The sequence below is a fragment of the Myxine glutinosa genome, chromosome 2 (assembly GCF_964187855.1).
Source record: "Myxine glutinosa chromosome 2, kmMyxGlut1.1, whole genome shotgun sequence".
Taxonomy (NCBI): domain Eukaryota; kingdom Metazoa; phylum Chordata; class Myxini; order Myxiniformes; family Myxinidae; genus Myxine; species Myxine glutinosa.
The window spans coordinates 109,887,069-109,902,790 of NC_136262.1; the positions used below are offsets into that span (position 1 = coordinate 109,887,069).

A 15,722-nucleotide genomic window follows, 5' to 3' on the forward strand; every position below is an offset into this window, starting at 1 on the left:
TATATATATACTAGCACAAGTACCCGGCATTGCCGGGCGGGGGAGGGGAGGGAAGGGGGAAGGGCGAAGGGGAGGGGAACAGGGGGGAGGGGAGGAGAGGGGGGGAGGGGAGAAGGAGGGGGGAGGGGGGAGGGGGGAGGGAAGGGGGGGAGGGGGAGGGAAGGGGGGAGGGGGAGGGGAGGGAAGGGGGGGAGGGGGGAGGGGAGGGGGAGGGGAGGGGGAGGAGGAGGGGAGTGGGAGGGTGGGGGAGGGGAGGGGCGGGGAGGAGAGGGGGGAGGGGGAGGGGAGGAGAGGGGGGAGGGATGGGAGGGGGAGAGGAGTGGGAGGGAGGGGGGAGAGGAGTGGGGAGGGTGGGGGGAGGGAGGAGGGGGAGGTGGAGGTGGAGGGAGAGGGGGAGGGGAGGGGGGAGGGGAGGGTGGAGGGGGAGGGGGTAGGGGGGTGGGGGAGGGGGAAGGGGAAGGGGTCGGACAGAAAGGAAGGGGTAGGGGGAAAGGGAGGAGCATGGGGGAAAGGGAGGGGGAGGGGGAGGGGGAGGGGGAGGGGGGAGGGGGATGGGGAAGGGGGTAGGGCAGAAAGGAAGGGGTAGGGGGGAAAGGGAGGGGCATGGGGGAAAGGGAGGGGGAGGGGAGGGGAAAGGGGAGGGGGGAAGGGGGGGAGGGGGGAAGGGGAGAGGGTAGGGTGAAGGTGGAAGGGAGGGGGAAGGGTAGGGGGAGGGGGAGGGGGGGAAGGGTAGGGGGAGGGGGAGGGGGGAAAGGGAGGGGGAGGAGGGAAGGGGAGGGGAGGGATATAGATGGTTACTGGCAATTGATCACATCCAGAAATGATGTAATCCACACAATTTATGTACTTTACATAACGTTAATAGGAATACATGGCCGTGTAGATGGGAAATACAGTTTGTTTGAAATAAATCACAAATATCAGATGAAAGTGAAAAAAAACCCATGTGGTGTGAATGGCAATGTTCCTCCCTGAAATGTGAAAAAACTGAATTACGTAGCGAACGCATAACTGTGAGATTATGGCGGCAAAGTTGGAACATCACGTGATCCTAGCAGAAGTACCCGGCATTGCCGGGTGGGGGGGAGGGGAGACCCGTACATTCCCAACCCGTACATTCGCCCTCTCGACTCAAGCTCGTATTCGATTCGTATTCGAAATCGAAAGGGGAAAGGGGAAATCCTTCGTATTCGAATTCGTAAACACGAAATATGAATTAAAATTTAATTCATATCGCACAAAATCGACACAAAACACGGTCGCATGAAGGTGAAAAACGCAATGGCTTTTCGCCCTGAATCACGTGCAAACGTGTGACGTGTGACGGGATGGAACATCACGTGTGATCGCTCTGAGCGAATCAGCGAGCTGCTCGCACTGGCTGAGATTGGCGGGTACTTCGCTGAAATGCGCAGAGATAAATATGAATAAAAAATATGGATCTCGTCAAATATTCGTCCCAGGCTCAATGGCCATGTCTATGCCAAATATCAAGCACGTGAGCCTCTCCGTTTCGGAGTCTATCGGTAACATCACACACACACACACACACACACACACACACACACACACACACACACACAAACTGTGTTTTATATTGTTGCGGATATGGGATTTGGCCTCCATATCCGCTTGTAAATATTCCCCTATTTCCCCAATACTCCCCAATCCCCCATTCCCTAGTCCCATTGTCTGTAAATAACACTCTGTAGAACCGACCTTCCCCTTTTCCCCCCATTAAATGTCGTGCCCAGGTTCACCGCATCTCACGTAGACAACTATAGGACATCTTGCTAGTTATTCTTAGTCTATGTCAGTTAAGGACTCGTTTCCATTAATTCTGACTCTTCGTTGCACCAGAATGTGATTGTATGGCACCAGTAGTGAGTTTAGGACCTCCCCATACCTCCTCCCATCTTCCTCATGAAACTACAACAACATACAACTACAACAACAGCGCGCGGGGAGTGTGCGTCCTCCCTCCGGCTTGGTTAGCCACCATTGCCCATGTGCTCCGACGGGGTTACCACGAAGGGGCTGACTGCCAGCTCCTCGTCAAGGGCGGAGCCCGGTAACCCCCCCCCCCCCGCACCCAATAAGAAGCGGCGGGCCGATTCCATCTGGGGCGGAGCTAACGAGCCGAGGGCGTGTCACTCCCCGCTGGATATACGCAGCCACTTACCGGAGGTGACGTGAGAGATGCGCCCCCAGCTTGGAAAGAGAAGTCGCCACCTCCGAGCGCTGAGAGACCTCCCTGCATCTTTTGGACCGCGCTATCCTGTCCCTGAGCCAAGGTGCACCTTGTGCTGTCCATCGACTACCTGCCCTTCCTTGCCATCAATCCCTGTGTGAGTCAGTTTTGTCCTGTTTATCTGTGGTCTGTCGGGGCTACTATAAGACCGTGATTAAGTGCCCACCTTCCTATGCTGTCCCTCTTGTCCTTGTAATCTAAACGTTCCGCATATCCCATATTATAACCTCCTCCGGAGGTCTTGAGAACTGTACCCCTGTGTCGTGTCATCTAACCCAGCCGTTGTGTCCTTTCCTTCATTGATCTAGCGTAGCGCGACTCGGCCAACGTTCGAGTATAATCGGGTAAACTGTGCAGACGCGGTCATACCAAACCGCTCGGTAAACTAACATCCAAAACCGCGTCTGTAACAATATATATAGATACACACACACACATGTACACACACATGTACAACCGACACACATGCATACACATACACACATATATATGCACATATGCATGCATGCACACACACACACACATGTACACCTACACATGTCCCACGGCACATGTATATATCCCACATCCCACATGTATATACATGTTTAAAGTGTACGTGCCCCTCCCTCCTCCTTCCCCCGCCCGGCAACGCCGGGTACTTCTGCTCGTAACCAATAAAATAAAAACGAAGAAATATCTCTCAGCAATTTCCCGTCTGTTAATTTATATATTTTACAAATGTGAATTACATGTCCATGCACACGTGAAATGGAGTTTGTTTTTTCACACGTGAAATGAACACGTGAACCTTTACTTCCGGATAATAATGTTGAATGAAATAAGAACGAAGAAATATATGTCGGCATCATTGTTGACGTTTTTGTGACGACTGTCATCAAACGGAAAAGTAATATATCTTAACGGAAAAGAAAAAGCGAATTTTTAATATATTACGTCATTTTCCCCGACTTATTTTAGGCGGTGTATTTTCGTGTATCATCATGGCGCGATTTTTAAAAATATATCTGCATTTTCCCATGTGTGCGTGAATGTTCTCAATTATTTCTGACACCGAGTCTAAAACCATCGATAAAAATTAAATCAGATGGTGAATTCGATATGAAATCGTGAGGGTGACTCAATGAATGGGCTTTATTTTACATGCCTTTGAGAATTCATTTCGTTCTATAAACGGAAACTTTCATCGGATTTTCTTCCCGTTTTTTTCAACCGAGTCTAAAACTATGTTAGCGACTGTTAAAAATGAAATGATATATCGAATTTGAGTTGAAATAAACCTGTGTGAGAGAGAAAGACAGCACGGGCCTAACTAAACAGGCCTCAAAGCTATTCGAGTTAATAAAATGGTGGATATTTGTTTACATGAAGCCTCTCCAAGAATGGGTGGAGCTATGGGTGGAGCTACTCTGCAAATGGAGTAAGCCACACCCCGGACAGACAGACAGACAGACAGACAGACAGAATCACCTTCACCTATTATAATATAGATGATATCTCTGAAACCGCTTACCGTATCGATGCAAAATATTACAAATATCATTCAACACCATTGTTGCATATAGTTTGAAAATTATGACATCGTAGGACACGTGCTTTGGCAGCTATCTTGGATAGAAAAACAAACCTTATCCGATCAACACGAATCTTCACAAACGTGATCCCCTTCCCAAACATATGCAGAGTGTACACTTTTTTTTAAAGTCATATGTCACGTGGTGTGGCATTTATATTAGTTGAAAGCCGATATTTAAAAAAATATCTTCTCTGAAACCGCTTCACCGATCAGTTTAAAACCTGCCATGGCTGGTGAAAATGTGATACATGAAAACAGCTGAAGGGATTAAAATCAAACGTCTATTTTTAGGACAGTGAATGAGGGCATCTACCCGTTGTGGGACTATGCGGAGGCATATTGGTGACACAGTCGCATTGCTCTTGTTTTGGTATACAAAGTCACGATTTGTGGAAGAGCGAGAACACTGGACAGAGCAGGATGCGAAATAACCAAGCTGAACAGTAGAGGGAGAGGGGGGAAACACCAACCAGCAGGGTTGAAGGACAAACGAGAGCGAAACTTGGTCTAATAAGGGATGAGGGGGGGACGCATGGGATGGACAAGATGGATGAAGAAAGAAACTCGCAGGTAGGAAAAACTGGAAGGTTGGAAGGAGGTGGGTTTGGGGGTCGGGGGGTTAACAGGGTATAAAAGCTTGTTTCATTGTTTTGGATTGGGGGGGATGGTGGGGGAGGGGGGCGAGTTGTGATCTGAGATGGTGGTGAACAGCTGTCTTGAAATGCCTGGTGTTGGCTTAAGTGTTAAGGTTGCTGGCTTAAGATCGCAAGGTCCCGAGTTTGAGCCCATGTTGTGCCGTTGAATTAACACCAGGTGGGTTGACTCACCCTGTCATCTTTCTGAAGTCGGCAAAATGAGTACCAGCTTACTGGGATGAATGAGCCATTCGAGTATCCTACGTCGGAGTAGCGACCCATCCAGGATTGTGCCCAATAGTCAAGAAACTGCCTCAGCAGCTCAATGCATCTGAAGATGCAAAAATGCATCATCATCATCACCTCATCTGTGAGTTCACATCATCGACGCCACGGTCGCATCCTCCACCGCCATCACCATCATATACAGGGTATGCAAGGGCCACGTGTCCAAATCAATCACCCTCTGGTTGCATCGGAGACACAATGATGACATTTGAAGATAAAGCTGTTTATTTGATTTTCCAAGTACATTTTCATTAGCACCTCTTTTATATTGCTCGCCATTTTCCACCATTTCGTGAGCACGTGCATGCGAATCTTAGATCCTCATATACGATCGTCCGCGTACACTTGAAAATGGGAATACCTTCTTTTTATGTAACACTGTCAGCAAGAACTCTTCACTATACATATATAAAGCAATATTCAGCAAATGCTGGAGCGTGCAATACAGCTTTTGCAGTGAATATAAGATGCTTTTCCAAAAGTGTACAAAAGTAATTTTTTATAATATATAAAGGCATTCCGTGTAAATAAAATCATATAGTTATTAGTAAAATACAGAGCATTGTACTTTGGTATGCTGTGTGTATATGTGTGTGAGTGTGTGTTTGTGCGCATGCGCGTGCGTACAATGAGAAGCTATATTCCGATAAAAAAAATAAGTGCAAATGTAAAAAATATAAAAGTAAGGCCGAAAAAGATATTTCATATAAAAAAATAGCATAGCAATCCATTTTAGGCAGTTAATACTGCATTAGGTATGACATAAAAACTCATTTGGCTACCTCCTCACCTGTGTGAGCTCACCTGCACCGCAATCAGATTTTCCAAGAGGCAAAAACTTCTCACGAAACCATCCGACATGGAGTCAACAATCGTGCGTGATGAAGAGGAGGCTCTTAGTGTTATTCATTCAAGCTAAATAGGAGCGAGTCGCCTAAGTAAGAAGTGCCAACGATTAGAAAAGACAACACTAATTCAAAACATCCAGTTTCTGCCTTACACAAACAATACATAAACTCTTTCCTTCACAATCACTTCCAGCTTTGAGCAACCACAGGGGGCGGCTGCTTTACATCCTATAGTGCTGCCTGGCAGTTAGACTGCGCCTGGACGAACTTAAAATACAAAGAGCGCATTCTAGGATGCGCTAGAAAAAGTTTGCATTTGCCCCCCCCCCCCCCCCAAAAAAAACTTTTAACTTTTCAAACTCCTCTGTCGTAAAACGAACGCGTAAACGCGAACGCGTAAAACGAACGCGTAAAAAGGTAGCACAGCGGACCAAATGTGATTGTCGTTTGCAGTAGCACGTTCAAAGAAGGCAACGAACGGCTCGAAGGAAGGAAAACCGTAAAGCCTTCCATGAGCCTCGATCTCTCTGGCACAATAAAAGAAGTGAGCCGAGTCCTGTCGATTTTCAAATGTGGCAGATTCAGTGCTGAATGACCAAGTGCAGACGCCGCTGTAGCCCTTTCATGTAAGGACATGAAAAAAGTTCGCCATCGGTGCGAAGGCCGTAGTAGGGTCCCCGGGCCCCTGGGGCAGTCTTGCGTGGCCATTCTTGAAACGGTTAGTGCAAAGAAACAAGGTCAAAGTCAAAAGGTCTAAATGATGAATGGCTTTGTCAGGAAGACAAATGAAATCACCTGGATTGTATATCACCTTCTTGCGGTAAAGATAAACATGGAGTAAAAACAAGTGTTCAAAGCAGTGATTTCAGCCAAAACAAATAAAAGCAATGACTTCTTTGGCCTTCGTTCAGCGAAGCTTCCCATGGAGGTCACGAGTCCAATGGTGTTCCGCATCCGCGGGGTTTCAAGATGGCGAGAGATCCCGTTCCAAGACCTCGGTCACTGATGCAGAAACAAAAGCAAGAAAGGTAATGAGACAAAGAATAGCATTTATTAGGTTTACATCTTTCAACATCTCATTCCGCATTGATAGATGCTGCTGAGTCCTAAAGCCAAACCTCCGCCTTTTTCTCGATCGACTAGATATCATCTTTGAGACTCTAAATTGTCTAAAGATTGCAACCTTGATCTCAAGGATATACTACGAGCCGTGTCACATCCAATTTTCATGACTTTTGTCTCTATCGATGATTAAGCCATAACACAACTAGAACGGCACTCTGTAGAGCACAAACCTCCGCCAGGCTGAATAGTTTACGTTTTGTATCCCACTGATAGGCCCGATCTGATTTCGGACCTGAACCAAAATCGAATCTGCTTGTTCTCGTCACCTAACCAACTCATCCACCGAGTTTTGTCATAACTCATCCACAACCTTTTACCTCCGCCACCAAAGGTGGATGGAGGTTATTTTTTCACCCCCGTCTGTCCGTTTGTCCATTTGTTTGTTTGTTTGTGAACAGGATATCTCAAAAAGTTATGGACGGATTTAGACGAAACTTGGTGGAGATGTTGTGTGTGTGTGTGTGACAAGGAAGAATCGATTCCATTTTGGTGAAGATCTGAATATGGATTCGGATATGAGAATTATTTAATTTCTCAAGTGATTCCTCACCATTGAGTGATAGGGCTAAAACCAACATATAGCATGATATCTCAAAAACGTATGCACGGATTTGTACGAAACTTGGTGGAGATGTTGTGTGTGTGTGACAAGGAAGAATCGATTCGATTTTGGTGAAGATCTGAATATGGATTCGGATATGAGAATTATTTAATTTCTCAAGTGATTCCTCACCATTGAGTGATAGGGCTAAAACCAACATATAGCATGATATCTCAAAAACGTATGCACGGTTTTGGACGAAACTTGGCGGACCGGTTGGGTGTGACAATACCGACTCCATTCGATTTTGGTGAAGATCTGAATATGGATTCGGATACGGGAATTATTTAGTTTTGCAAGTGATTCTTCACCATTGAGAAACCGGGCAAAAAGAGATATATAACATAGTTAAAACTATAACAGCACTCAATAGAAAGCATACCTCTGCCTGGTTGGCCATATCACTCAATGGTGAAGAATCACTTAAAAAATTATACGAGCTGTATCTGGATCCGGATTTTCACCAAAATTGAATGGATTCTTCTTTGTCACACACACACAACCGGTCCAACAAGTTTCGTCCAAATCCGTCCATAGGTTTTTGAGATATTCTGCTATATGTTGGTTTTAGCCCTATCACTCAATGGTGAAAAATCGCTTTTAAAAATCTCGTAGCCGGATCCGGATCTTCACCAAAATCGAATAATTTCGTCCTTGTCACACACCCAACATCTCCGCAAAATTTCGTTATAATCTGTCGACAACGTTTTGAGATATGTTGTTCACAAACAAAGAAACAGATGCGAAAACATAACCTCCATCCACCTTCGGTGGTGGAAGTAAAAATCGAAATGTCTTCGTTATATTGAAAAAAAATGCGACTTGAAGGAATCATAATGAGCATGCCTTGCAACAATAAGAGTTTGATCATCAATTTCAATCCACCCTCTGTTTTTTTTTTGTTTTTTTAAAATAAAAACACCGGTCCTTACGGATTGGGTACTGACAGCACTGTTAGTGGAAGGAAAGGATAGTTTGATCTGGGATAAAGCTGGACAATTAGCCGGGAGTCTGAATTGGCTCCATCAGAATTGTCTTATCCGGCAGAAGGAGTTATCTTCAGAATGTCGATATCACGGTTGGGATTACTGTGTGAGGGCACTTTATGGAGGCCATTTTGAGGAAAGGTCGCCATCCAAAGCCGGGTCTCTGGGAGAGCCAGAGCGGCGCATAATGCGGCTTTTCCAAAATAAGCGTCGTCCTCCAAACCTCCACCAAGGCCAACCTCAGACCCATGACTGGACCACCGCTTTCAGTAGGCCTGACAACTTTCATTAGGCGTAAACATTGCCACAATAACGCGGAACAAACCAACCTTTCTTTAAATATGAAGTTCGGTCAACAGATATGAAACAGCACTCTGAGGCACGCAGGACCGAGCAAGGTTAATTCTGGTGTAAATTTCGGTGAAGGCGTTGGGCTACCAGATGCAAGCGGCTCGTCTCTGCGCCAGCTGCTGTGCTGCCTGTTATTTTTGGCAAGGTGGTCCAACGCTGAGGGAAGGGGGTAAAGGGGCTGAGCGGTGGGGTAGTGGAGAGCAGGGAGGAGTCTGGGACATGGAGTCGGCATCCCCTCTGGTGGCCCTGGGCCAGGCTTGAAGGGGGTTTTGTGTGTGCCTATTAATGGAGGCCTTCACTAATTTGGCAACTCTTAATGCAAAACCTCCAGGCAGGCAGCAGCATGGTGAAAAAGGCAAGGGTGTACTGCAAGCTTCACTGCACTTCACGCAGGCCTCTGTATTACCGTGTCAGAGCATTTATCCTTTTTCTTCCTGCGCCTTCTTTAAATTCAACCTCTTCCACCCCATATGACTGAGCGCTCATTCATAATAACATAATTGTAAAGTTTTGGCGATTCCTTTGCATGATGTAATGCCATTAAATGAAAGACCTATTTATGAATTGAGCAGGCAATGAATATGTTTCCTATGTCACATCCACTGTGGAAGAACTTTTGTGAATATTCTTGCCAGGAGTCAATTTTTTTATTATCATATAAAGATGATACTGTCCAAGGGAGGGGGGTGGCCTATGCCCCATGACCCAGTGATACACATTTAGTGTTGTCTTGACTACTTTGATCACTGAGTGTTATGAAGAAACAGTTGAGGTAATTCCTCTGGATGGCTGCAAACTATCTCCAGAACAATGTCTCCTTCATGCACATCCAGGGGTTTACTTTTTTGGGGGATGGGGATGCGGGTACGGGGGCGATAAGTTGGGCCTCCACCCCGATTAAAACTGGATGGCCCAATTGTAAAATATAATTAAAATCCCACAAGGCCCTTGTATGTCTGTACTGCTTGTTCTCCCATATGAACTGGAGCCCCATCTATCTGTCTTGGATTCTGTGGAATCTAAAGCTCTCAACGTTGCGAATCTCCCCCAATGAGGTGAAGTGTAAGGTCTGTTGCTCTCACATTGCTGGCTGGTCGGAGGCCTCTATTTTACTGCTTTTCCCCCGGTCTAACTCCCTCTGCTCCGCCGGTCTCCTGGCCCTCCCCAAAAACTTAGGGCTGACGTCTAGTCTTGTTCCTGGTTTTTTTCAGTATGTAGAACCACCTTCCGCAGGCTGTCCTATTTCTTTCTTCCCTCTCGAGCTTCAAGGACCATCTCATGTCATGCCCCATCCTTACCCACAATCTTTATTATCCCCATCGACACTGCCACACACAAACCTCATATACGCCCCTTGCTCTTGAATGAGGCTTGATGTTGTTGGAAAGAAAATGAAATTTAAACTCAAAATGTATAAATCCTTAATGTTTGTCTTTTCACTCCCATAGTATGAGTAAAATAGAATGATTGAGTCAACAATAATAATCAATCACCAAAAATCAATCTACACAGTTGATTGTTCTCAAACAGAAATGAAAAAAAAATTGCACCCATGGCCGAAGGAAGCGGTTCAGTTTGGTCTTTTTAAAAGGAAATATGCAAAGCCGAGAAACGAATAAAACCCATTAGACTTACCCTTTAGAACTCCTTAGAATTACCCTTTAAAATCCTTTAAAATTACACTTCAGAACCCTTCAGAATTACCCTTTAGAATCCTTTAGAATTACCCTTTAAAATCCTTTAGAATTACCCTTTAGAATAATTTAGAATTACCCTTCAGAACCCTTCAGAATTACCCTTTAGAATCCTTTAGAATTACCCTTTAAAATCCTTTAGAATTACCCTTTAGAATAATTTAGAATTACCCTTTAGAATCATTAGAATTACCCTTTAGAACCCCTCAGAAACACCCAGAATTATCCTTTAGAACCCGTTAGAATTGCCCTTTAGAACCCTTTATAATTGCCCTTTAGAATCATTTAGAATGACCCTTTAGAACCCCTTAGAATACCCCAGAATTATCCTTTAGAACCCTTTAGACTTACCCTTTAGAATCATTTAGAATTATCCTTTAGAACCATTTAGAATCTCCCAGAATTATCCTTTAGAACCCTTTAGAATCATTTAGAATTACCCTTTAGAATAATTTAGAATTACCCCTTAGAACCTCTTGGAATCTGTCAGGATTATCCTTTAGAACCCTTTCGAATTATCCTTTAGAATCATTTAGAATTACCCTTTAGAACCCCTCAGGATTATCCTTTAGAACCCTTTAGAATTACCCTTGAGAATAATTTAAAATTACCCCTTAGAACCTCTTGGAATCTGTCAGGATTATCCTTTAGAACCCTTTAGAATTATCCTTTAGAATCATTTAGAATTACCCTTTAGAACCCCTCAGGATTATCCTTTAGAACCCTTTAGAATTACCCTTTAGAATAATTTAAAATTACCCCTTAGAACCTCTTGGAATCTGTCAGGATTATCCTTTAGAACCCTTTAGAATTACCCTTTAGAATCATTTAGAATTACCCTTTAGAATAATTTCGAATTACCCTTTAGAATCATTTAGAATTACCCTTTAGAATCATTTAGAATTACCCTTTAGAATTATTTAGAATTACCCTTTAGAATCATTTAGAATTACCCTTTGAATCATTTAGAATTACCCTTTAGAATCATTCAGAATTACCCTTTAGAATCATTTAGAATTACCCTTTAGAATCATTTAGAATTACCCTTTAGAATCATTTAGAATTACCCTTTAGAATCATTTAGAATTAGCCTTTAGAATCATTTAGAATTACCCTTTAGAATCATTTAGAATTACCCTTTAGAATCATTTAGAATCTCTCAGAATTATCCTTTAGAATAATTTAGAATTACGCTTTGGAATAATTTAGAATTACGCTTTGGAATAATTTAGAATTACCCTTTAGAATCATTTAGAATCTCTCAGAATTATCCTTTAGAACCCTTTAGAATTACCCTTTAGAATCATTTAGAATTACCCTTTCGAAGCATTTAGAATTACCCTTTAGAATCATTTAGAATTACCCTTTAGAATCATTTAGAATTACCCTTTAGAATCATTTAGAATTATCCTTTAGAATAATTTAGAATTACCCATTAGAATCATTTAGAATCTCTCAGAATTATCCTTTAGAACCCTTTAGAATTACCCTTCAGCACATAATGAATTTCATGCAACTGTTTTTTATAAACTCTAGCCTCACCAATAACAAGGACACCTGTCCAACTCACAACCCCATGAGATATTCGGAATATATATGTGACCATGAGCGGGTCATGGTCCATCATGTTCACCTATCCAACTCACAATCCCGCGAGATTGCGGAAAATATATGTGGCTATTAGCAGGTCATGGCTCGTAACTGTCACCTGTCCAACTCACAAACCCGCAAAATATGCAGAAAAGATATGTGACCATGAGCCGTGTCCCGTCACAGTCATTTGTTCAACTCACAATCCCATGAGTTATGCAAAAAAAATGTGAGCATGAGCAGGTCATGGGACTCATGGCCCGTCATTGTCAGCTGTCCAACTCACAATCCCGCAAGATATTTGGAAAAGACATGACCGTGAGCAAGAACACAAACTACAACAACAAAACAACAGCTTCCACTTCCAGAATCCACAGCGCAGAATATATATGCTGGAGCACCCAATCAATCACCAAACCTTATAATAGCCTATACGACTCAACAGCAAACCACACACACAACCAACCACCCAATCTTACAACATACACCACTCAGCAGTGAAACACACACACACACACACACATATATATATATATATATATATATATATATATATATATATATATATATATATATATATATATATATATATATATATATATATATATATATATATATATATATATATATATATATATAAAACACAGTTTGTGTGTGTGTGTGTGTGTGTGTGTGTGTAATGTTACCGATAGACTCCTAAACGGAGAGGCTTACGTGCTTGATATTTGGCATAGACATGGCCATTGAGCCTGGGACGAACATGGCCGAACTTAAAATATTTGACGATCCATATTTTTTATTCATATTTACCTCAGCGCATTTCAGCCCACGGAATCAACGGAATCAGAGCAGGTGGGCGCTGATTCGCTCAGAGCGATCACGTGATGACGCTATGACGCTATGAACGATATGACGCTATGAACGCTATGACGCTATGAAAAAAAAAATCGCTATGACGCTCAGAGCTCGCTCAGAGCGATCACGTGATGACGCTATGAACGCTATGACGCTATGAACGCTATGATGCTATGACGCTATGAAAAAAAAATCGCTATGACGCTATGAAACGCTATGAACGATATGACGCTATGACGCTATGAACGATATGACGCTATGAACGCTATGACGCTATGACGCTATGACGCTATGAAAAAAAAAATCGCTATGACGCTATGAAACGCTATGAACGCTATGACGCTATGACGCTATGAAAAAAAAAAATCGCAATGACGCTATGAAACGCTATGAACGCTATGACGCTATGATGCTATGATAAAAAAATCGCTCGCTTTGCCAAGGGGCTCGCTCCCCTCCCCTCCCCTTCCCCTCCCCCGCCCGGCAATGCCGGGTACTTCTGCTAGTATATATATATATATATATATATATATATATGTGTGTGTGTGTGTGTGTGTGTGTGTGTGTGTGTGTGTGTGTGTGTGTGTGTGTGTGTGTGTGTGTGTGTGTGTGTGTGTGTGTGTGTGTATGTACTTACAGTATATTACAAACGATAATCACAAAGTTCTGAAGTTAGTACACTGGTGTGACGTCATTATTTAGTTCGGATTTGAATAAGACAAAGAAATGGGTTTTTTTTTGGCCACTTAACATGTGGTCAAGCCTGGTGTTGGTTTTAACAGTTAAGGTGGCTGGCTTAAGATCTTAGGGTCTTGAGTTGGAGTCCCTGTCATGCCATTGATTAACATCAGGTGGGTTTCCTCATCCTGTCATCCTTCTGAGGTTGGCAAAATGATTACTAGCTAACTGGGATGAATTATCATTGGAGTGGCGACCCGTCCAGGATTGTCCCCAATAGCCTAAGAAACTGCTTCGGTAGCCTATGCGTCTGAAGATGCAAAATAAGTGGTTGTCATCGGCATAACATGTGGTCATGACCCTTTGATTGTTCATGACCGTCGTATAGGACAAGTTTCTGAGCATAAATATTTGGGCACAATGGTTGATAAATTGAGATGGAGCAAGAATTCCAAAGTGTTGGCCGGTAAAGCAAACTAAAGATTGTATTTTTAAAAGAAATTGTAAACAAAATTTCATGTCAAGAATAGAATTTTCTTTGTTTTGTTTTTTTAAATCAATCTTTTATTCAAAGTATTCTTACTTTTAGTTTATTATGTGCACTATTATCGTTACTCCCGCCCTTTGCCCTGCAGGCAAGGGTTTCCATCTTGGCCCACCTTTGGTGGGTAATGTAAAGTGCCAATATTTCCGCAAAGTGACACTTTCTTCCGTAACACACTATACACTTGAAAAAAAATGGGATATACTGTAACCATATTTGGCCTTGCTGAACCATACTGTATGTAATACTTGTGTGATGTAAAACACCAAGTGATCAATTTTGAAGTTATCATATACGTACTAGCTCCATTGTTGTACACCCTCCCCAATGTGTGTCTCAAACCGCCATCCCCAAATCACTCCTTTTTAATGTTATTTCCTTTGTAATTTGTCCTTTGTGTACTTTTTGGGGAAATGCCCAGCCATCGGCACCAATTTAGGTGGGAAAGCCGCGTTTACATCCTGCCCGAGACGAATGAGGAGGACCGTCCTTGTGGCAAGTTAGGGGGAGGTCCTCTGGCCCATTCAACAGGTCCCCCAAGCCAATAGCGGCCGCGAGGGGAGGGAAAAGTGTGCCACGGCAGCAACCTTGTGTATTGTACGGGTTGTTGCACTCGCCACCACACCCCACCCAGCCAATCATGCCCACCCTCCTCTTCTAGTGCCAGGGTGCGACAGAGATATTGCTGGGTATTTTCTGTCTTGTCTGCCTCTGACTCATCTATCTCTTGTGGTACAATTTGGCTCGCTAAGGAGATAGATAGTTAAAGATCTACCATTTGTTAGTCAGGCGCATTACGGTAGAGGGTTAAGGGGTTTTATTGCCATTTATTTTATTTGCTTCATCTGTATTCCTGTCCCCATTTACCATTTATTCAATAAATGCACTTGTTCTCAGAGTAAATTTAAGTGGTTGTGATTGACATTGAAATTAGCATGTCCGTTAGAGGACTGATCTGATACAGGTGATTAGCATCCATCACAAGACCTTGCCGCTCGGCCGTTATTTGAATGAGGCACATGTTGCCGATCAGCATAATGCATTGACTGGTTCAGTTGGCCCACTCAGTATGGTATTTGGGTTGAATAGACATGTGATCCAGCCCCGAGCGACCAAATCAGTCGGCTGTTGCGGTCACTTTGACCCAGTTCGCTAGGATTCGTACCAGGCCACTGGGAAGAGCCGACGTCTATAAAGTGCATACTATTAGAATGTGAGTACATAAAAAAATACGTATGATTGGAATATGGGTATGTCTATAAAGTACATACGATTAGAACGTGAGTAGGTCTATAAAGCACTTACTATTAGTGAGTACATCTAAGAACGATGTACTATTAAGTGCATACATTGTTACGGGTGATTAGCACTATTAAGCACGATGAGGTACATACATTTAGAATGTAGTTATAGCTGTGAAGGTACTTTTGCTATATGCACGTGGCAAACCACCTGAGACCCAGAAATTACTACAACTGTATCCGTTTAGTCAGTTGTTTCATTTCAGCAAAGATTGTACTCTACTTCAAATTCAAATTTTGTAACCACATGTAGGATGGGTAAACAGCTCCTCAAACAGCCAGTCATCGATACTATAAGAGAGCCGTTTGTCTGTCTGTGTCTATGTGTCACCATTTTTCTCAGATGGCAGAACGGATCTTCGTCAAACTTTCAGAGGTTGATCAGCCAGTGCCACGGAG

At 43.4% G+C, this 15,722-nt stretch overlaps 1 protein-coding gene across 3 annotated transcripts in view; it reads right to left on the reverse strand.

Moving 5' to 3' along the window:
* Positions 1-4,952: 4,952 nt before the first annotated feature.
* LOC137414419 (nuclear factor of activated T-cells, cytoplasmic 3) overlaps positions 4,953-15,722 on the reverse strand; it is a 323,497-nt gene continuing 312,727 nt past the window's right edge. For all 3 annotated transcript variants that reach the window (XM_078771398.1, XM_068099948.2, XM_068099947.2), the window contains one exon: positions 4,953-6,600. In XM_078771398.1, coding sequence (XP_078627524.1) covers positions 6,563-6,600 — 38 coding nt within the window. In that variant the 3' untranslated portion in view covers positions 4,953-6,562. The remainder of the gene's footprint in view (positions 6,601-15,722) is intronic.